This window comes from Diceros bicornis, chromosome 3, assembly GCF_020826845.1.
Source record: "Diceros bicornis minor isolate mBicDic1 chromosome 3, mDicBic1.mat.cur, whole genome shotgun sequence".
Lineage (NCBI taxonomy): Eukaryota > Metazoa > Chordata > Mammalia > Perissodactyla > Rhinocerotidae > Diceros > Diceros bicornis.
In genome coordinates, this window is record NC_080742.1 from 20,601,076 (window position 1) to 20,626,276 (window position 25,201).

Here is a 25,201-nt window from a genome sequence, read left to right on the forward strand (position 1 = left end):
GAAATGAAAAATTCACTAGAGGGAATCAATAGCACAGTAGATGATGCAGAAGAATGGATCAGCGAGCTGGAAGAAAGACTAGAGGAAATCACCCAAGCTGAACAGATAAAAAAGAATTAAAAACAATGAGGACAGTCGAAGGGACCTCTGAGACAACATCAAGAACACGAACATCCATATTGTATAGGTCTCAGAAGGAGAAGAGAGAGACAAAGGTGCAGAGAATCTATTTGAAGAAATAATAGCTGAAAAATTCCCTAACCTAAGGAAGGAAACAGACATCCAGATACAGGAAGCACAGAGAGCATCAAACAAGATGAACCCAAAGAGGCCCACACCAAAACACATTATAATTAAAATGGCAAGAACTACACACAAAGAGAGAATCCTAAAAGCCGCAAAAGAAAGGCAACAAATTACATATAAAGGAAATCCCATAAAGCTATCAGCTGACTTCTCAGCAGAAACCTAACAGGCTAGAAGGGAGTGGTATGATGTATTTAAAGTGCTGAAAGAAAAAAAACCTACAGCCAAGAACACTCCACCCAGCAAGGTTATCATTCAGAATGGAAGGAGAGAGACAGAGTTTTCCACACAAGCACAAACTAAAGGAGTTTATCACCAAGAAACCAGCCTTACAAGAATTGTTAAAGGGACTTAAACTTAAGTGAAAAAGAAAAGACAAAAAATATGAAAAAGAAAATTATCAAATAAAAAACAAAATCACTGGTGAAGGCAGATATATGGTAAAGGTAGCAGATCAACCACCTATGACACTAATAGGAAGGTCGAAAGACAAAACTACTAAAATTATCTATTTCCATAATAAGAGGTTAAGAGATAGACACACACACAAAAGAGGTTAAATATGATATCAAAAACATAAAATATGGGGGGTGGGGAGTAAAAGACTAGGGCTTTTGGCAAGAGGTCAAACTTAAGACACCATCAACGTAATATACATTGATAATTTACATAGGTTGATATATATGAACCTCATGGTAATCATAAACCAGAAACCTATAATAATACACAAAAAATAGAGAAAGGAACTCAAACATAATATGTAAAGAAAGCCATCCCACCACAGGGGAAGAGAGCATGACAGGAAGAAAGGAATAGAGAAGAACTACTGAAACACACAGAAAAAAAAGTAAGAAAATGGCAATAAATACATGCTTATCAATAGCTGCTTTAAAAGTCAGTGGGCTAAATGCCCCCAATCAAAAGACACAGAGGGGCTGACTATATAAAAAAACCAAGACTCATATATATGCTGCATACAGGAGACATACTTCAAACCTAAAGACACTCACAAACTGAAACTGAAAGGATGGAAAAAGATACTCCATGAAAGTGGCAATGAACAGAAAGCTGGTGTAGCAATACTTATATCAGACAAAACAGACTTTAAAACAAAAACTGTAACAAGAGACAAAGAAGGGCACTACATAATGAAAAAGGGAACAATCCAATGTGAGGATATAACACTTGTAAACATCTATGCACCCAACATACAGGCACCTAAATATATAAAGCAATTATTAATGGAAATAAAAAGAGAAAGAGACAGTAACACAATAACAGTAGGAGACTTTAACACTCCACTTACATCAATGGATAGATCATCCAAACAGAAGATCAATAGGGAAACACTGACTGTAAATGACACATTAGACCAGATGGACTTAGGAGATATCTACAGAGCATTCCAAAAAAAAACTGCAGAATACACATTTTTTTCAAATGCATATGGAACATTCTCCAGGATAGATCACATATTAGGCCACAAAACAAGCCTCAATAAATTTAAGAAGACTGAAATAATACCAAGTATCTTTTCTGATCACAAAAGTATGAAACCATAAATCAACCACAAGAAGACTGGAAAAGCCACAGATATATGGAGATTAAACAAAATGCTACTGAACAACTATTGGGTTGATGAAGAAATCAAAGGAGAAATAAAAAAATACCTAGAGACAATGAAAATGAAAATACAACACACCAAAATTTATGGGACACAGTAAAAGTGGTACTAAGGGGGAAGTTTATAGCAATACAGGTCTACCTCAACAAACAAGAAAAATCGCAAATGAACAATCTAACAGTGCATCTAAAGGAACTAGAAAAAGAAGAACAAACAAAGCCCCAAATCAGTAGAAGGGAGAAATGATAAAAACCAGAGAAGAAATAAGTGAAATACACACTAAAAAAAAATAGAAAAAATTAATGAAACTAAGAGCTAGTTCTTTGAAAACATAAACAAAATTGAGAAACCTTTAGCTAGACTCACCAAGAAGAAACGAGAGAAAGCTCAAGTAAATAAAATCAGGAATGAAAGAGGAGAGAGTACAACAGACATCTCAGAAATACAAAAGATTATAAGGGAATACTACAAAAAGCTATAGGCCAACAAACTGGTTAATCCAGAAGAAATGGATAAATTCTTAGAATCATACAACTTTTCAAAACTCAATCAAGAAAAAATACAGAATTTGACCACACCAATAACCAGTAAGATTGAAACAGTAACCAAAAACCTTCCAAAAAATAAAAGTCCAGGACCAGACGGCTTCCTTGGTGAATTCTACCAAACATTCAAAGAAGATTTAATACCTATTCTTTTCAAACTCTTCCAAAAATTGAAGAGGAAGGTAAGCTTCCTACCTCATTGTACGAGGCCAATATTACCCTGATACCGAAACCATACAAGGAAAACACAAAAGAAGAAAATTACAGGCAAATATCACTGATGAACACTGATGTAAAAATCCTCAACAAAATACTAGCAAATCAAACACTACAATACATTAAAAAGATCATACACCATGATCAAGTGGGATTTATTCCAGAGATGCAAGGAGGGGTCAACCTCCACAATTCAATCAAGACAATACACTACATTAACAAAATGAAGAATAAAAATCACATGATCATCTCAATAGATGCAGAGAAAGCATTTGACAAGATACAGCATCCATTAATGATAAAAAGTCTGAATAAAATTGGTATAGAAGGAAAGTACCTCAATAATAAAGGCCATATATAACAAACCCACAGCTAATATCATTTTCAATGGAGAAAAACTGAAAGCTATCCCTTTAAGAACAACAACCAGACAAGGATGCTCACTCTCACCACTCTTCTTTAACATAGTATTGGAAGTCCTAGGCAGAGCAATCAGGTAAGAAAAAGAAATAAAAGAGATCCAAATTGGAAAGGAAGAAGTGAAACTCACTATTTGCAGAAGACATGATCTTATATATAGAAAACCCTAAAGAATCCACCAAAAAACTATCAGAAATAATAAATGAATACACTAAAGTTGCAGGATACAAAATCGACATACAAAAATCAGTTGCATTTCTATACACTAACAATGAAGTAACAGAAAGAGAAATTAAGAATACAATCTCATTCAAAATTGCAACAAAAAGAATAAAATACCTAGGAATAAACTTAACCAAAGAGGTGAAAGATCTGTACACCGAAAACTATAAAACATTGTTGAAAGAAATTGAAAAACACACAAAGAAATGGAAAGATATTCCATGCTCTTGGATTGGAAGAATTAACATAGTTAAAATGTCCATACTTTCTAAAGCAATCTACAGATTCAATGCAATCCCTATCAAAGTTCCAACAACATTTTTCACAGAAATAGAATAAAGAATCCAAAAATTTATATGGAACAACAAAAGACCCCAAATAGCCAAAGGAATCCTGAGAAAAAAGAAGAAAGCTGGAGGTATCACACTCTCTGATTTCAAAATATACTACAAAGCTATAGTAATCAAAACAGCATGGTACTGGCACAAAAACACACACACAGATGAATGGAACAGAATCGAGAGTCCAGAGATAAACCCACACATCTATTGACGGCTAATTTTCGACAAGCAAGCCAAGAACATACAATGCAGAAAAGAAAGTCTCCTCAATAAATTGTGTTGGGAAAACTGGACTGCAAATAAATGAAAGTAGACTATTATCTTATACCATACACAAAAATTAACTCCAAATGGATTAAAGACTTGAATGTAAGACCTGAAACCATGAAACTTCTAGAAGAAAATATAGGCAGTATGCTCTTCAACATCGGTCTTAGCAGCATATTTTCAAATACCATGACTGACCAGGAAAGGGAATCAAACAAAAAATAAACAAATGGGACTACATCAAAATAAAAAGCTTCTGCACAGCAAAGGAAACATCAACAAAAGAAAAAGACAACCTAACAATTGGAAGAGGATATTTGCAACCATATATCTGATAAGGGGTTAATCTCCAAAATATATAAAGAACTCATACATCTCAACAACAAAAAAGCAAACAACCCAATTAAAAAATGGGCAAAAGATCTGAACAGACATTTTTCCAAAGAAGATAACACAGATGGCCAACAGGCACATGAAAAGATGTTCAATATCACTAATTATTAAGGAAATGTAAATCAAAACTACAATGAGATATCACCTAACACCCGTGAAAATGGCTATAATTAACAAGACAAGAAATAACAAGCATTGGAGATGATGTGTAGAAAAGGGAACTCTCATACACTGCTGGTGGGAATGCAAACTGATGCAGCCACCATGGAAAACAGTATGAAGATTCCTCAAAAAATTAAGAATAGAACTACCATATGATCCAGGTATTCCACTGCTGGGTATTTATCCAAAGAACATGAAAACCCGAATGTGTCAAGACATATGCACCCCTAAGTTCATTGCAGGATTATTCATAATAACCAAGACTTGGAAACAATCTAAGTTCCCATCAAGGGACGAGTGGATAAAGAAGATGTGGTATATGTACACAATAGAATACTACTCAGCTATAAAAAAAGATGAAATCTTGCCATTTGCAACAACATAGATGGACCTTGAGGGTATTACGCTAAGTGAAATAAGTCAGAGGGAGAAAGTCAAATACCATATGATCTCACTCATAAATAGAACATAAAAACAACAACAACAACAAACAAACGAACAAACACAGATACAGAGATTAGACTGGTGGTTGCCAGAGCGGAAGGGAGAAGGGAGGAAGAGGGCGAAAGGGGTGACTGGGCACATGTGTGTGGTGATGGATGGTAATTAGTCTTTGGGTGGTGAACATAATGTAGTCTAGACAGAAATTGAAATATAATGATGTACACCTGAAATTTGTATAATGTTGTAAATCAAGGTTACCTCAATAAAATAAAAAAGAAAAAGAAAAAGTTTTGGAAATAGTGGTAATGGTTGAGCAATATTGTGAAGGTAATTAATGCTACTGAATTGTACACTTAAAAATGGTTAAAGTGGCAAATTTTATGTTATGGATATTTTACCACAATAAAAAGAAAAAAAAGCCTAAAAATAAAAGTTGGTTAATAGAAGCATACCTTAGGTTTAGAACTTCAAGTGATCCACTTAACTCTGCATCTTTGCCTATAACCAATGCTTTAGGGGCTAATAAAATTTACTTTTTGAAATACCAACTAATCGAGCAGCATAATTTTCAAAAAAAAATTTGTTGGTTTCACTGGTTATAATAAGAGAGTGAATATCTGCATGGTATTTAAGCTCAAGTTTAAAAATAAGAACCATTCTAATTAGTTTGATCTTTGTACCATAACTGTATACGTTTTAATACCTAGACCCGAGTTCCACTAAAACACTCCCAAAATATATTCACTTATGGGTGTAAAAGCCCCAGCACAGTGTGTGGCTTGTAGATACTCTAGAACATTGGTTTTCACACACAAGCCCAAGTAATTACACTGAGCTTAATAAAAACTTTGGGATTTTATGATCTCTGTCTCCATCACCAGACAGCCACACATTTTATGTAACTATTTAATGCATGACCAATAGTAAGACTAGAGAATACAAAGCCTAGACCCTCTGTCCTTTGTTCCCTCCATTCCATCCTTCTCTTTCAGTCTTTCTCCCCTTTTATATACATCATAATTAAAATTAAAATAAGCTATCATTAGCACTTCTTTTGTACAGCACATCTTATATAATGATAAAACATGATAATATATAATCTTCTTTTGCAATAAATATACCAGTCCAGAATTACATGACCTTGGATAATATATTTAAAACTTTCTAATTCTAGACTTCCTCACCTTATCAAATTATATAAGAAGAAGAAGAAGAAGGTGAAGGAGGAGGAGGAAGAGGGAAAGGGGAAGAAGGGGGAGGAGGAGGAGGAAGAGGAAGAAATTATTAAATGGAATAATACGTGTAAAACAGTAGCGTGCCTAACACACAGTAAGTACAAGGCAAAGTGAGGAGAAATGCTGCTATGAAGCTTGGGAATTAAATGGATCTGGATTCAAATCCTTGGGCAAAATATCTCTATGAAATACAGATAATATTAATTCCAAGTGCAGAAGTAGGTTGCAAGCATTTAACAAGTAAATGTAAATAAAGTCCTTAGCATAGTGCCCAGTACTTAATAAATTATTATTACTATTATCTTTCTACATAAAGTGTTATATAAGAGATTTGCTATTTTAAAAACAACTTAATATTTAAACTAAAGATGTCATCCCTCTCTACTGAGAAATTAGGAGGATTAACCTCATTTCAATGGATATAATTAATGAGTCAAAATATGGTTACTCATAAAAGCATCAGAAACTATATACTTTATTAATGCATTTTAATCTCAAGTTTAAAAAGGCCCATTTGAGAGGGGAAAGTTGATGTATGCAAAGTCATTTTATGAAAAAGAACATTTCTGCAAAAGTCAAACTTGTTACTATGAAATGCAAGCAAAAATGGCTATTGAACATCCACATTTTAAAGAAATGCTCTAAGCACGTAAATACTATACTGAGTGATTTATTTAATTCTTTTCCTTTTTAAGAGGGCACATTATGTTGTTGTACTGGGGAAAAATGGCATAGGCAGTGATGTATAGGGGAATAAATTCTCTGTAAACCCTCTCGTAGAAAATTAGTCATTATTATTTATTACTGGACTTTTAAGTTGGCTGACCTAGAATTCTGATAAAAGACAGAGAAAACAATCAGAGGTGATTGGTTTGTCAGGCAACAATACACTAACATTTATAGGAGTAGCTTTAATTGGGGAGTAATGAGTCCTGGGACTAAATGAATAAATTAACCCGAGAAGAAGTAGACAGTCTTTTGTAACTAATGCCTTGGCTGTCAAGACACAATTTCGTTTTTGCTTTTAACTGGGCCTTGACGGTGTCAGTTGCCCTAGAATACAAGGTCTGCCAACAGCACAATCACTCATGCACAGTGCAGAATGTTGGCATGCCGCCTGTGGCTGGGATAATACATGCAAGATAGACAATATGAGCTGGTATATGTAATCAGAGCTGCAACTCTTAGGCTGAGTATTTTTTTAAAATAAATCTGGAAGACAGATGTTTGCTCCAGCCAGCTCATTAATTTTGAACTGATTATGTTGCCAACAACAAAGGCACTAATCTGTAGAGAACAGTATGAGTTTTTAACATTATTGTAATAATTAAAATATATCTCTTGTTTAAAATTAAGTCCTGCTTACAGAACCATATTTAGCTTATTATACTGGGCCAAATGCAACCTGGTGACTCCTACCTACGTTATTCAGAAGCCCTGTTATTTAAAAAGAAATAATGAAAAGGGAGAGAAGGAATTAGTGGAAAGATTAAAGAATATCATTTCCTTAAAAGAAAAAAATAATGCCCCATATGATTTTTGACTCAACCATTCCATTTATATGACTTAATCCTAATAAAATAATCCAAAGTGTTCCCATAAGTAAAGATGTGTGTTGTCACTGTTGTTGTTGTTTCTGTCTACGAGATGATACGTGTTAACTAAACTTATGGTGGAAATCATTTCACAATATATGTTGTCAAATAATTATGCCATACACCTTCAACTTATATAGTGCTGTATGTTAACTATATCTCAATAAAACTGGAATAAAAATGTTTCCCATAAGTAAAGATGTGATATAAACAATATTAGTATTGTCTATATAAAAAATATAGACAAACTAAATGGCTAACAATAGGACACTGGTTAAATAAACAATGTATTCATATAATGGAATACTACAAAACTGTTAAAAAGAATTACATACATTAATATCCAGTGACAGAAAAATCTCCATGAAATATTGGTAAATAACACACACACACATGTGATAGTCCTAAACGGTAGTCACCAAACTGTAAAAGGTAGTTTTTCTCTGGATGGTGGACTCAGAGAATGTTTGTTTTCATCTTATACTACAATTCTGAATTGTTTAAATTATTTACAAGGATATACTTTTATATTTATCAACATAAGTATAAAATACATCAGAATCATCTAACATACATTCGTTTCATCTAACATACAACCCACAGAGAATAAAGCAGTTCTCACTGTAATTGGATCACATGCAAATGAAAATAGTTAACTGCAGTGATACTGTGCTTTAAAAGAGTACTCCCTTATGAAAGCACCACCTTCAATTCTGGCCTCTACGTTTTAAGAAAGTTGGAGAACAAATATTTGATAATTTCAAGAATACAAAATGAAAAAGGAATAGAAAACACGTCTACATAAAAAAATTTGGGGCCGGCCCAGTGGCGCAAGTGGTTAAGTGCACGCGCTCCGCTGTGGCAGCCCGGGGTTCACCTGTTCGGATCCCGGGCGCGCACTGACGCTCCTCTTGTCAAGCCATGCTGTGGCGCGTCCCATATAAAGTAGAGGAAGATGGGCACGGATGTTAGCCCAGGGCCAGCCTTCCTCAGCAAAAAAGAGGAGGATTGGTATCGGATGTTAGTTCAGGGCTGGTCTTCCTCACAAAAAAAAAAAAAAAGAAAAGAAAATTAAAGAAATCAGTGTTCATTTGAGTATAGAGCTACAGTATATTGTGGAAAAGCATAAGCTTTAGAAGAGTCAGGGATACCTGGGTTTAAAACATCTTATACCTGACACTCTTGAGTTAGATGGCTTTGGCCTTATTAGGTAACACCTCTCATCTTCAGACACAATAACATACCTACCTCATAAGATTGTACTGAAGACTAAATTTGATAACATGTATAAAGCATTTAACACAATGCCTGGCAATAATAATTGCTCAGCAACTGAAAATCATCATTATTTGCCAAGAATGCTAAGCTATGGTGAGTTGATGATGGCTCCTACCGCCTCAACACACTACACACACACACAAATACAAAATGAGATATTCTCATAAGGAGAATGCTAATCAAATTTTAACACACATAGGGGACAGAAAGTAAAATAGGTTTAAGTTAGACAAGGACATGAATGTCAGAAATAATTTCTTGAAAACCAAGCTAAGCAACAATAATAAGATGTTACAATTGTGGAAGTTTCATCACTAAAAATATTTGAGAAAAGAACTAACTCCCTAACCTTGGTGTACAGACATTTACCTGCCTGAGAGGAGAAGACCAGAAAAATGAATTCCCAAAATGCCTTCAAGATTTATAATTCTATGATATTTTAATTAAATTAACAGGGCATTCCATCATTCTAATGGTAAATCATGAAAGAAGATTTTAAGGAAAGCACAGACAGCTCATCTTTGCAAATGTAGTTCTTGATTTTACAAGGTCTAAAAAATTATGGAGAATAGATTCAAAAGAACTGTGTATACAACAAAGCTGGGATTGTGTTGGGTATCTCACAAATGGCTTTTGCCTGCATGTTACTCAGTAAAAGTTAGAAAATAAATTCACAGAGGAAGGTTTAGAGTTTATGTAATTCTGTGGGAAGATAATAAGTGATTAATGGGGGAAAGGAAAAACTAAACATCAATAGATTAAAAAACTAAAGTTACCATTTAGGAATCAAAACACTACTTGAAGTTCAACTCTATAAATGGCTAAAACAGTGTTTACCATTAGCAGACTTACTTGATCAGATTGTCTCTAAATTTATGGCATGCTATGAAGTTCTATCTAAAGAGTCCATTATGTGAATCAAAGAGGGTGGCCTTGGATTAGCACTGTTTCTCTATATTTATTTTTATACAACACACCATTTACTAGCACATTCAGATCAGAACATTTCTATTGTTCTGTTGGTACAAATTTGCAATTTTGTAAAACAGGAAGTGAAATGAAATATGGATTGTTTTTTGCCTCACTTTGGGATTATCTTTTAACAATCCTTATAGGTTTCATAGACGCCCAAGTCACCAGGTAACGTTCGATGACTATCATCATAGAAACAGCACTGTACAAGTGGTTAAGAATCCCAAGTTCAGTTCCAGCTTTGCCACTAATCTCCTGTGTGCAAGGGCTGGACTGCTTCATGGATGTGGGATCTGTGCAGTTGGATAGGGCCCTTCACTCAGATGGACCCCACAACTGGTTTAATGCTCTGCTGCTGCCATCTCAAAATTCTTAATCACTTTTTAAGAAGGGCCTCACATTTCATTTTGCACTGGACCCCACAAATTATGTGGTCATTCCTGCCTACGTGAGCTTTGCAAGTCACTTCACATACCTACATTCTCATTTTCCTTAATGTAATCAACAAACCAAACACTCCCTTTTATCCTAATTTTTGCACGTGCTGTGTTATCAGAACATACATTATCTTTGCCAAATTGTCAACACAGTAAAGCTTTTGTTGATACTTTAAATATTACTTTCTGATCCTATAGAATTAAGTCAACTCATGGCTATGAGAATCAAATTTCCAAAAGAGGTATCTTTTATTACAGAGAGACTATCATTGTTGCTGGACACTTTTCCTTGTCTGAATATCTTCCATTAAAAAATTAGGTGCACTATACCATTAATTGTGCTCTCTATCTTAAAGGTATCTTTGGGAACTACTGTTTTCAAAAGCATCTTTGTTCAGACACGTAGTACAGACACTACTTCAAGGAGTCGGGGAGGGAGAAAGTACACTCAAGCACTGAGCGATTTACAACAGAAAGTGTTGTTTAAAAACACTTCACGGCTAACCTTTAAATGACATATTAATCAGAACAGAATGTTATAAAAATTAAAAGGCTGAGTGTGGTGAAGCATGGCAGCACAGTTGCAGGTGTATGCATTTGTGTCCTTCTTAGTATAACAGAAGAGTTCCTAAACACAGCACCTCGTGTTTCACCACCCCTCCTGTTTGGCCCCACATTCCTATCATTATAATTACTTTAGATTTAAAATCCATAAAGATGCTACTCAAGTGTGTAACCTGAGAGAGGAAATGTGGTGGTGTATCTAGAGATTTCCATTTAACACATTAACAAATGGCTTCAAGAAACATAGGCATCTCCCATTTAATCCAGTTATCTGCTTCAGAAACATCAGATGTTCTGAGTGAAAATTCTGATAGCCTACCATTTATTATGTTAAATGGCAAAAATATGTAATGTATTTGTATCAATCCATACCCCCAATTAACTTTTTAAAATCTAAGTAAAACGGTAAAATATACACATCAAATGCTAAAGTGCATCGAAAATTGTAAAAAACTCTCATATTAGAGAGTAAAGTACTATAAACATCACTTCCTAACAAATAAGACTGTTAAAAGACAGGTGTTTGCAGGCCCTGCTTGGCCTCTCAGTGCCAGCAGAAAACATGCACATCTCCTTGATTGGCACCTGGCCTGCTTTTCAAATCATCTACATATGATTCTGATGTTCTACTAATTGTATTTGGAGTTAAATCAAGACTCTTCCCAGAGAACGCATTGTTAAAAACTACTGAGTTTGAAAGTTGTAAAAGCAATTAGTTGCCTTATAAGTGTCAGCCAAGGCACAAGAAACAAAACCATCTTATTGGGAGATTGGTCTATTATGTGAAAATTGGATTTCAAAAATCAAGAGGCTATCTACTGTGAAACCATTAACTAGAAAGACATTCTGTAGGTTACATATGTCTATATTTTATTTAGTAGGTAAACTATGCTCTAGGTAGGTTTTAGATGCTACAGGGCAAATAAACTAGATGAAGATGCCGACTTTATAGGACTTAAATCCAATGGTAGGATGGGACCCCATTAAAGGCATAATTAGTGTGGCTTACTTGGTTACAATAGTTATATGTCCTCTGTACAGAGAGATCTGAGTTGACTGCACAAATAACAGATAAATATATTTTGGCTAAGATTATTGAGATGTCATGGAGGTGAGAAACATGGTGCATACAGCTAAAAGCTAGATAACCTAAAAACAAGAATTCAAGCCCAAATCTCTCACTCTGTATAACACTTGGTCAAGACCTTTAATCTTTCTATGTTTCAGCCAATGTCCTGTGAAGATTATATGAGTTAATGTTGTAAGTTTTTAAACTAATAAGAGGCTGCACTGGGAAAACCAAGTACTTTAAATATATTTAAGTGGGTTTGAATTATTTGCTAGCTGGATAAAATTGGACAAATTTTTAAATTCTCTGAACTTTTACTTTCTCATCTGTAAAATGAGAACAATTATACCTATTTTTCAGAATAGAAATGTATTAAAAATATATGGAAAGAGCCTAGCAAGTGCTTGGACCATAGCAGACATTCAATAAAGGCTAATTATTAATTTGGTTCTTACTATTAAAACTCCAAAAACTTTCACTCTTCTCCATTTAAGTAACCTGCTCACTCACTCATGCCTGAACCTTGTTATCACCCAGAACTCTTAATTTCTTAAATTTCTATCATTTACCACAATTTCCTGTTTCTCCACTGTTCCCTATAAACTTACACTTTACCCACATAAAATGTCTACTCTGTTGAATTTATGATTCTTGACCATTACCAGACCCTATCTATCATGGTTCATGATTTCAAATATTTCAACTATTGTTTACTAATTCTTAAGTATTGTTGATATTTATAAAATCTACTCTGCCAATCTTCAATCCAAGATGGATCAAAAGTCCTTTCATTCTACTACTGTTCATATGGTGCAAGCTTTGTTAGAGAAAGCTGATTTGATTATGCATGTAATCGTTATATTGAAGCAGTAGAACTCTCTCTAAAAAACCAAAAGAAAGCAACATTTTCCTTTCTCTTCTCTGCTTTTTTAAAATGAATTTTCTCTAGACTTTCTTCCCGAAAACTCACATTAAATCTTGAAAAGGTCTTGATGTAGACACTAGCTGGCTGGATACACATTTTAATTAAGAGTACCACGATTTTGTACAGAGAGGCAATGGTCCAGCTAAAAACTACATTTCTTATTCCCCCTCGCAGCCAGGAGTTATCCAGCGAGATGGACACGGAAATAACAGAACGGGTCTTCTGGAAATCTCTTCAACTACCTACCTCCAGGTTTCTTGTTACACGAGACAAAGTAAACCTGTAATCTGTTTAAATCACCCTTTAGTTGGCTTGTCTATTAATCATATTTGAACACAACTGTAAGCCTTACAGGTTCCATAACTTTTCCATTCCCCACTGCATATACAACTTTTATACCTAAAAATGATCTCAGCTAATCAATTAAAATATCTAATCTGGGTTAAAAATGAAAAGTCTAATGTTAATCTAAAATTCATTTGTAATCCCATTACCAGCTCGGTACGGCTTCAGGCTAAGAAACTTCAGGAGATTCAGTTTAAGGAGTGTAGTAGACTTCTATTTCCACTCTCTGAGTTTCTCCTCCTGATCCCATCTTGACCCCACTTACTAGCTCACAGGTGGTGATTTCAGCAATGGCACTATGGCACTATGGCCAGCTGTATGGTGATTACAGCTGGCAATGGAAGGCCTTTTCTTGACTGTAATTATGTGTTGGTAATCTCTGGAATTGGTGAATGTTCAACACTGACTTGTTCCTCTCTTGGGATGCTTTCCTGCATTGTTTGAAGATATCCAGTTCATCCAACTGCAATGTCACACTTCTGGCTGCCTTACACTCACCCCCACTCAGTTCCCATGTGAAAGTGTATATCTACCCTCTTTCTGCTGAACTGGCTTTGCTCCTGGCAGGAAGCCCTATTAGATCAAGTCCCAGACCAGCTCTATCCCTTAAGGCCCACCTCTGCTTTGATTTGTGTAGAGGCTTAAACCCAATGAAGCCACCTTTCACTGCTCAGTCACCAGGCAGGCATGTCTAGCCTCAGGACTTCACTTTTAGCATCCACGGGCACGTATCAAATCTAAATAAATAAAAGAAGTCAACTTTGTGAAACAAAGAGTGGATTATCTAGTCCCTTTACCACTCAAACTCAAAGGGAAATATTAAGCAATCTGAAAGACATTTATACTAAGATTAAAGAGAAGGGTAAGCACACTTTTCTTTTGGGAAAGCAGAAGTAGCACAATATTCCATCCTTTTTCCAAAGTAATTTTTCTCTTGTTCTCTTCAACCTGGATAAATTTATGCCTTCAAGGTAGATTTTGAACTAATGTTCAAAACACACACACACACACACACACACACACGCACACACACAATTTTCATACAGCTCTTTCAAATTCATATGTAGCTTAAGACTTCACTTCTAAAAAATGAGGATGGGGGCCTGCCTCGTGGCTTAGCGGTTAAGTGCGCACGCTCCGCTACTGGAGGCCCAGGTTCAGATCATGGGCATGCACCGACACACCACTTGTCGGGCCATGCTACGGTGGCGTCCCACATATAGCAACTAGAAGGATGTGCAACTAGGACATACAACTATCTACTGGGGCTTTGGGGAGAAAAAGGAGGAGGATCAGCAATAGATGTTAGCTCAGGGCCAGTATTCCTCAGCTAAAAGAGGAGGATTGGCATGGATGTTAGCTCAGGGCTGATCTTCCTCACAAATAAATAAATAAATAAATAAATAAATAAATAAAATTAGCCTTAAAAAATGAAGATATTTTATATCTTCTGTTTTTTTTCCATGTTAGGAAGGCCCTAGATTTTATCAGTCATTTCACTTACCCATAGCAGACACCTTTCACTTTTTCTTACTTTGCTCCCACAAATCTTGAGAATGGTCCTCAAGACTTCCACAGCCCCTTCATTCTTTGCATATAATATCAACCTCTACTTTATCAAGAGAAAAGTAGTCTTCCAGTGTGACTTTCAAATTTTCTCTATCTGAAAATGAAATTGTCTTTATTCATATTTAATACCCCTTCTGTCTCAAGTGAAAGATACCACCATCTTTTCAAAGATAAATTGTATCACTCTGATCTTCTCCGTGTCTGCTTTTTCTGGAATCATTCTTCAACATTCAGATTTTTTTTCTTATTTTCAAGTTTCAGATTCCTTCTCTTCTATCTATAAGCATGCTTACATATCTTCCACTCTCAAAAACAAACACAAAAGAAAAACAAAGTCTTTAGTAGTACTCCATATTTCTCTTTCACTGTCCTACCAAACTTCGTGAAAACGCAAACAAATTTCTTGCCAGTTTCTCACTTCTCACTCCCTCTTTAACACTGCATTCTTTATTCTGTTCCAATACATTCTAATGAATCTGTTCTCACAAAAGTAAACCAATGACTCCTAAAACCCAAATACAATACATTTTTAATTTTTCCTTGAGTCTCTGAAGAATTTCACATTTCTTCCTGGATGTCCTTGTCACTTCTTTGGACCTAATTCTCTGATATTTCTTCCTATATTTCTGAGTTAAAATCTCTAGAGATGAAGTCTAGAAAAGTGCATTTTTAGCAAACTCTATAGGCATTGTTGACAAATGTGAAAGATAGAGAACTACTGGTCTAAGAGCTAAAGAAACTTAAGAAAACAATTTGGTTAAACAACAATGATCTAGTCATTACAGAAAAAAAAACCTACTGTAATAGTCATTTGAAAACATTTGTCATTTTCTCCCTTTCATTATCAAATCATAAGTTGAATATGAACACTGAATTAAGATTTGGGGCATATTACAGCATTTAAAGCTTTTAATAGATTAGAGCAGTTTTAATTCAAGTTAGCAGGACAACCAGAGGGAGACAGGATTCACCACAACTGGAAAGTGTCACTACAAAAATTTGTTTACTATAACCTTGATTCTATTTTCTTTGAGCAAAATGTTTAGAGAATTTCATTTACTCAGCAGATCCCCTTGGTTGTAGTGGCTGGTGAAGAATGAGACCACTGGTTTCATCCACCTCCATCTTTCAGGAGGCAACACTGGAGGTTGGATTGCTTTGTTGAAAAGCTTTCTCCCATGAACTGTTCATTAACATTCACAGATTTTTCAGCCTAGTTCAGGCTGAAATAAATGTTAATAATAATGTTAAATGATTGGGTTTTTTTGCTTCTAAACACTGCTTAAGAATAATCCAACAATGTTAGCAGGATAATCATAATATGGAGCCAGTTTCTGAGACATAGATATAGCAAGTGTCAGTAAAATAGTCCTTTAGCAGATATATCTTCGAAATAAAATGGCTGAAATTACCAGCGTGAGCTTAGAGGGAAAAAAATAGATTTGGAAACAGAAGTCCTAAAACGGAATTCCACTACAACCTCATGTTATCTATGCAGTCTTAGACAAGAACCTTGGGCCTCTCTGAGTTTTCTCATTTATAAAACAAGAGTGAATAGATGTTTAATGTGCCTATTTCAAAGGATTTCTCTAAAAGCACAGTGCATATGAATCATCAGAATCATACCATGTTTTTATATAATCACAAAAACAAAACAAAACCAAATAAACAACTATTTGAGTGCAAAAGGCTGTTTGGCTATCAAAGAGATGGTTTTAGGGCAAAAGCAACCAATTTTTTTGTTTTAATCAATTTCTCTTTCAGCGCTTCCTAAGGCTAGTTGATAGAGCAGATGAAAGACCATACCACAAAAAGAATATGAATAAAAAGTCAAAATAAATACTGAAATTGAAAAAGAAAATACCGGTAGAAGTAGTTTACAGTTAAACATATAACAAAACCAGAGATAAGCATAAAGCAATAAAATACGTTATATTTTAGTTTTTAATCAAAAGGCTATAAAAGATAGAATTAAAAATTTAATGTTCGAATACCTAAAATCTGTGTACATGCATGCACAATAAAAATTATTGCAGATACTGAAAAGTAATCCTTCCACTAAAAAAATAAATCTCTAGTTCCTTTCCTTTTAAAAACAGATGGATTATCAAACACAAACGGTTAGATTACTTCTTGAGTAGATATGTAAAAAAAACCCAGTTCAATATTATAGATTTTTACATCTATAATATGTCTTCAAAGATATCTTAGATTGATAGCCTTGGTACTGAAAAAATAATAAAAGTTTTAAATTTTTCAGATTCAAATAAAAATAAAATTTTTCAATATTACATATTTTATTTCACTGAATCATTTTTTGAAAATGGTTAATTGATATAGAATTCATTGAAAAACTCATAGCATTCCAGAATATTCTATTAACTGGAACATCCAATTCTTATTCAGTCTGAATAAACAGTAGTTTACAGCACACTAACTAGCCCTCTTTTCTTCTTGGTTATGACTGTACACTTCTTCAGGCCAAAGGATATATTTGTGTAACAGGTAAGAACGAAAACTTGAAGTCAGACACACCTACACACCTAAATTTGAATCCTCTTACATTCTTGCTACTCAAAGTATTAGTCTTTGTACCAGGAGTATCAGCATCACCTGGGAGCTTATTAGATATGTAGTATCTCTGGCTGGATCTAGTACATAAAAATCTGCATTTTAACAACAGCCACGAGTGAACTACACGCACATTAAAGTTTGAGAAGCACTGGCATACACTGCTTATTAAATTTGTTTCTTTGGGCCAGTTAAAGTAATCCTCAAAGACCCAGTTTCCTCATTGAAAAATGAGACTAATAATGGTGTCAAGTGCATAGTATTATTGTGAGAAATAATCAAATAATGCCACTTAGTAAACACTCAATAAGGTTTAACTGATATTAAATTTTATGATCTACCTCAAATTTGTATATTCAAAATATCTTCCAGTATATTTATTTATGAAATTACATTGAATTACATGAAATACCCCACCCAGATAAATTAAAGCTCCTGTAATCCAGAAGTCTCCCCAAATATAAGCCTATAACCAAAACAGAAATAAATTAATAATGCCATCTTGCATTCTATTTTTGAAGAATGAAAAAAGTTGAATAAAAAATTTAGTTTGAAAACAAACATGAATCTTTCTCCCTGACATAAACTCTAATTCTACATTTAATTAGTCATGGTGTCTTCTGTATTCTGCCATCATGCACTACAGATAGTCACTGATCCCCCATAGGACTCAAAGAATGCACCAGGTGTCTTGAGCTTCAATTCCAAATCACAAAAAAGAAAGTCTCAATAGGCTACTATTTTAATCCAGTTAAAGCCAGATACATCGTATTTCACTCTAGGTCCTTTTTTCAAGGGACTTTGATGTTCATATTACCTGCTTCTTACATCCGGAAGAAAACGTAAACTGATAAAAATCAATATAAATGGAATCATTTTCAGATATCATAAGTGAATATTAATCACTTATTTGAAAGCATCTCATTTTTATTAGATAAACTTTTATGGAAAACACATATTACATCTCTAAATAATGCTTAAAAATGGTATTCACGTACCCCAAAATGAAGATAATAACGTTTTGCATCTTCCAGTCATTAAGGTTTTTCTTACCATGGATTACTCATTTATGTATTTTTTTTTTTAATTAAATGTTTCAACTTCTGGCAAAATGGCATACCAAATACTTCAAAAGACACTCCTGTTACATGACAACAAGATCCTGGATATTTTAAGAAACATAAAGATTTATTCATAAGTGCCCCAAAAAACAAGGAAAATTCCTCAGTGACAAGATATACATAAAATATAGTAAGCTAAAAATCTTAATGGTGAGTGGTAAGTAAACAGGAAATTCAGAGTTGTCCTGGAACAAAAACCAGTAACAGTGCTGAGACCCGTAGAATATAAAGGAGCTAAACTTCAGCTCTGGCATTATATCTAACAAAAGATGTGTAAGAATTTTGCAAAGAAATTTTAAAACTATATTGAATGGCATAAAAAAATTGCTAAATGGAAAGAATATCATGTTACAAACAGAAAGACAAAATATCATAATGGTATTAATTCTTCCCAATTCGGTCTAAGTCAATGTAATACCAATCAAAATCCCAGTAAAGATTTTCTTGGATAATAACATACCGAATCTAAAATTTAGATAAAATGTGAAGATTCAAGAATATTCAAGATCCTTCTGAAGAATATGATGAGGGACTGGGCCTACCGATATCTAGCTTGATAATTGAAGCTCACTGGCGGAAGTCAAAGTATTTAAAATAAATGGTCCTGAGAAAATTGGTTAGAAAAAAATTTAATTTGGATTGCAGCCTAAAACTATATACTGATATTAGTTGCAGGTAGATTAAATAAATCTGAAAGACATAGAATCTTTTAGAATAAAATATATAAAAAATGTTTATATCCTCAGGGTGGGGAAGGATTTCTTAAACAAAACACACAATCCAAAGTACTAATAATTTTTTTAAAAGTTAACTTTGGGGCCGGCCCGCTGGCACAAGCAGTTAAGTGCGTGCGCTACACTGCGGCGGCCTGGGGTTCGCAGGTTCAGATCCCCAGTCCGCACTGACACACTGCTTATCGAGCCGTGCTGTGGCGGCGTCCCATATAAAGTAGAGGAAGGTGGGCACAGATGTTAGCTCAGAGCCAGTCTTCCTCAGCAAAAAGAGGAGGATTGGCATCGGATGTTGACTTTGACGGCATTAAAATTAAGAACTTATTTTATTAAAATACACCATAAAGACAACGAAAAGACAAGTCACAAACTGGAAAAAGATATTTGCATCATATATAACTTAAATGAATTATCATCATAAATACATAACCTACAAATCAATTAAAAAATAAAAATGTGTAAAAGATATGAACAGATATTTCACTAAAGAGGAAACAAGAATGGTGAATGAATATAAAATAAGATGTCTACCTCATTAGGGATAAGCAGAGGTACCATTTTACACCCATTTGATTGCCTATAATTAAGAAATCTGACATTGCCATTTATTGGCCAGAATATGGACCAATAGGGACGCATATATCATTAGTGGAAGTCTAAATTGATAACTATTCTGGAAAACAATTGTCATACTTTTGTTAGGCTGACTTTGTGAAGTCAGTAATCCAACAGTCTAGTAATTCTACTATCATGTATTGATGCTACAGATATTCTTGCACATGTGTACCAGGAGAGTTGTTCAAGAAAATTTAGCAGCACTATTCTTAGTAGCACCCATCGGGAAACAATCCAAAGAATAATTTACCAACAGAGAATAAATCAATAAATTGAGATATATCTTCATAAAATAATATATAACTATAAATAAAAATGAATTAAAACTAAGTACAGGGGCCGCCCCGTGGCTTAGCAGTTAAGTGCGTGCGCTCCGCTACTGGCGGCCCGGGTTCAGATCTTGGGCACGCACCGATGCACCGCTTCTCCGGCCATGCTGAGGCCACGTCCCACATACAGCAACTAGAAGGATGTGCAACTATGACATACAACTATCTACTGGGGCTTTGGGGAGAAAAAGGGAAAAAAAGGAGGAGGATGGGCAATAGATGTTAGCTCAGAGCCGGTCTTCCTCAGCAAAAAAAGAGGATGATTAGCACGATGTTAGCTCAGGACTGATCTTCCTCACAAAAAAAAAAAAAACTAAGTACATACATCCAGATAAATCATACACACATTACGTTGATGGAAGAAAGCAAGTCTTTCTATGATGACTACCTACAATATAATGTGATTTTAATAAAGCTGAAAAACAAGCAAACTAACAAATATCTTGTTTGGCAAAATATTTATGTGAAGTATAACTATTTTTAAAAAACAAAGAATTAGTAATCACACATCTAGCGTATTGGCCACCTCTCGCAAGGAGGCAGAATGATGGAATAGGAGAGGACTACAAAGGCAGCTTTAGGGGTGCTGGCAATATTTGTGGGTTTTATACTGCATGGTAAATTTAAACATTATTGTAATGCATCATAACGTACATATGTATAAAAAGATGTATGTACCAAATACACTATTCCTACATATCAAAATTGCCTAATACAAAAAATGAACAAGTAATTAGAAATAAGCTAAGTGATTTTTGGGGGTTCACAATGAAATCATGCTATTTCATCTTTTATGAACATATTTGATGAACACAGTTTCCAAGGTAAAGAAAACATACTAATGAAAACCTCCAAATAAAGCATGAAAAATAAATAATAAATAAGTAATGGAAAATCATAAAATGAGCAGATCCAATTTAAACTCACCACCAGGGCTTTAGATCTGTTGCTTAGAAGTTTCTCAATATCCCTGGCTGCAATTTCCACCAGCTGGCGTGCATTATTTGGTTCCACAGTATACAAATCTTGGTATTTCTCGTAAATCTAAACGAAGGGAAAAGAAAATTAATAAGAACAATAATTACTTATTTGGCTCATAAGTTCACATTAGTATGTATTGAAAACCATAAACAATTGATTAGAAAGACCCACCCTTTCCTTTCTTCATCTTGATCTTTTTGGAGTTTAGATGTGTCAAAAACATATATATAAATATAAATTTGCTATAAGATCACCATCTTCGCCAAAACACTATGTCACGTTAACAGGCTGTAAGACATCTTGTACCACAATGGTTTGTGTATGCAATTTTGTGACTTGAAGTTGTACTCCCCAACCTCAAAACCTGGTATTAACTGCCATCAGCAGTTTAAAGAAAAAAGGAGTCCATTCTAGAAAACAGAAGGAGAACTGAAGAATGGGAGGTCGAACCTCCAGGAAGTGTGCAGCAAACAAAGGTAGGAGGAAAGGGAAAGCAACAATGTATTGAGGCAGACTTCCCACTATTTTCCCTCGCTGCAAACACTGAGGCTTAAGTGTATGCTGCTAAACCTTACAAAGAGAAAGAGACAGAGACACAGAGATAGACAGAGAGACAGAGAATGAAGCTTCTGCCAAGGTTCATCCAGGTGACACAGGGAGCTTCATTTCACAGACAGAGGAGATGAAGGTCATTGAGGTCTACATGAAAGTTTGGTTAAAACTGTAATAGCGTAAATATTTTTATTATCAAATTAAATGTTGTTTTCTTTAAATCATTGAATCAAACTATACTGAAAGTAAGCTAGGCAGCAAAACAAAAACAACTACATTTCTGGCTCACATCAGTGTCTGTGGAAGGATTTCCCTAGAGTGGCATAAGATGCACCTGGTTTACAGAGCCTGTACGTTCCTGGGAGGAGAGGAAGATGAAAGGGAAGGGGAAAAAACAGTGACTGTGTTTGTGGCTGGAGGGCTGAGCTGAGAAGGAAATCCCTTATGCATCCAGCAGATGGGTTGCACATGCATGACTAAACTATCTTTAAAAGCTGGGACCTGGCAGGATTTTACCATCTTATGGGAAGTGAATCCAGGCACAAGCAGGAACCAGTTCAACCCTGCTTTTTCCTGTCACAACTCCAACATTCTGTGTTACTACCAACAGGTTCTACAGCCTAGTCCCAGCTGAGCATGTATGCCACTGGTGAACGCTGGTTTCAAATAGACACAGATAACATTTCTTTATAACAGAGTGTGTTAGTTTTACATGAAATTATAATTTTTTATTTAAGTGATTAAAAATTAATAGTTTTAGAAGATTTAAATCAAACTTTTACTCCTAAAATTGTTTGACTTATTCAAACTATGAGGTTTTTCCCAAACACATTTGATTTTTTTGTTTTTTTTAAGATTTTTATTTATTTATTTTTTCCCCCCAAAGCCCCAGTAGATAGTTGTATGTCATAGTTGCACATCCTTCTAGTTGCTGTATGTGGGACACGGCCTCAGCATGGCCAGAGAAGCGGTGCGTTGGTGCGTGCCCGGGATCCGAACCCGGGCCGCCAGCAGTGGAGCACGCGCACTTAACCACTAAGCCACGGAGCCGGCCCCTCCCAAACACATTTGAATTTTGACCTTGTAGGTTTTCATTCCAACTATTCAAGGCACAGTAATTTAGTCACGTAAAATCCCCATATTTAGTTTCATTCAAGATTCCTGCATATTACTGGATTTCTTATGCTTTCTGCTGAAAGGCAGATTACTGAGTCTTATTTTAAGGATCTAGGTTATCCATAAAGAACTCCGTCCAACCCAAGGCTCTCTCTCTCATTTCAGCCTAAGATGACAACCGGGAACATGAACTCCTAAATAGATTAATTGATTTGGGGTACAAGTAGATAAACCTCAAAATCACTTTAATTGATCCAGGATATTTAGTTCTTTGCAATAAAACCAATATAGCTAATTGTGTGAAAGGCAGATGTGCTTTGTACCATCAATAATATCTTGTTCATTTCTGAATGAAGTCTAACTTCATTTCTGTGGTATTGGGACTACAATATAATTCAGAGTTGGTGGAAATTAGTTCAGGATGCACTGTACTTCTCATTAGGCATTACAGATAATGTTACTTAAGTCACTATCTACATATGCCAGACATATTATAGGTGCTTTAAAGAATGAATGGATTATAATCAGAAGAAACAATTTAGTTCGAGTATATATATACACACACACACACACACACACACACACAGAATATTCTCTCAAATTCTGTTTCTAGGGTAATTTTTAAATGCTTAGAAAATAAAAAACAAGATCTAGCTCACAAATAGCCTTAAGTATCCTTTCTTTTCCTCTTCCTAGTTTTCTTTTTCTTTTTAAAAAAATAATCATCTGTTTTACCATTTTATCCAATGTCTTTCCTGAAAGAAAAACAGCATGGTGGAAATAATATGAGTTTTTGGTACCAGACAGAGCTCCATTCAAATCACATGTCAACTCCTCACATGCTGTGTGCCACTAGCTTCCATTTCTTCCACTAGAAAGAATGCAGTATGTAAAGAGAATTCAAGACAGATGTTTTTCCTCCTGACTGATAGACTAATATGCTTTAATTTTTCTATAGTTTAAGTACTCTTACTGCCATCTCTGACACAAGTTTTGACAATAAGAATACTCATCACCTGTACGTTCTTTCTTTCTTACAATCTTAATTAACTGGCTTTAATGTTCTTTCACTATTACATTCACAGACCAACTTTTGCTGTGATGACAACAGAGAATATGATTTCTCTACCTTTTTCACTGGAAACTTCTTTCTAAGTCTCTTTGCTCTATTAAGTCCCTAGTTCCAAGATAATCTTCAGAATAATACGTTTAAAAATAACTCAAATGTAATATCTAAAAAGTGACACCACTCATTGATATAATTGCTTAATATACATACCTAAAGAAATATTTCAGAAATCAGACTAGTCAGTATTATGCCATGGAATAATACAGATACCCCAGAGATGCTTACTGAAAGCTAGATATGCTTCCACATTTTAGGTGACCTAGAGGATTATATTAGCAATCACTTTTAGGCAGTTAATCTATACCACTCTCAGGTGTATCACTTATAGCATTTACTCACTTTAAGAAACCTAAAAGATAGATTTAATTAATCATTGTTATTAGTGAGAACACTGGGATTCAGGCTTTGGAATATCAGAGTGGAGAGAGTTTGAGTCCATTTCCCATCACAAAGGAGCAAACCACCGCCCAGGGCAGCAGAAGGTGAAATGGTAATGTGGCATGTTGAGGCAAAGTGAGTCTGCAATGCCTCTCCATGCCCGGGATCTCCCTTGGCTTCAGCAGGATGTGAGGAAAAGCTCCTTGGGATGAACAAGAAAAGTAGTTGAGAATTAAGGAACAGTATGTCTGCTAGGAGACTGCCTCAGTGCACGATCAAGGGGATCCCAATGCAGAGATTGAGGGATGGACAGTGGAAAGCAGAGGTCCAGCTGAAGGATGATAGTGAAAATCACCCAGAGCCAAGGGGCCCTATGCAGGCTGAGGAGAATGGCCGTGTTCTTAGTAGCAATCACATTCAATATCTATGCCAAAAGAACAGAAGAGAACAAATACTGCAGACATCTTGTCACATAAGTTTCCCCTTGCACCCAGATGCCAAGGAGCAAAGTCAAGAACGTTAGAGAAGACCGTAAGGAAGTTGGAACTTGGAATTTATTAAATCCATAATTGACCACAAGAGGTTTTGAGCTAAAAGAGACTAAACTTGAAATTGTAAGAGTAATTTTTTTCCCCTCCTGGAAGAGAGAATGGCAGCTCATGAGTAAATTAAGTTCCCTAAAGAGAAACACAGTCAAATTTCTACATAAAAGACTAGCAGGGGGAAAACAGTATTCAGACACTACTGAA

General features: G+C 35.1%; 1 protein-coding gene across 7 annotated transcripts in view; it reads right to left on the reverse strand.

Annotated features, from left to right (window-relative positions):
* Nucleotides 1-25,201, reverse strand: part of CACNA2D1 (calcium voltage-gated channel auxiliary subunit alpha2delta 1) — a 504,665-nt gene that overhangs the window by 377,473 nt on the left and 101,991 nt on the right. For all 7 annotated transcript variants that reach the window (XM_058524544.1, XM_058524526.1, XM_058524535.1 and 4 more), the window contains one exon: nt 21,224-21,340. In XM_058524544.1, coding sequence (XP_058380527.1) covers nt 21,224-21,340 — 117 coding nt within the window. The remainder of the gene's footprint in view (nt 1-21,223; nt 21,341-25,201) is intronic.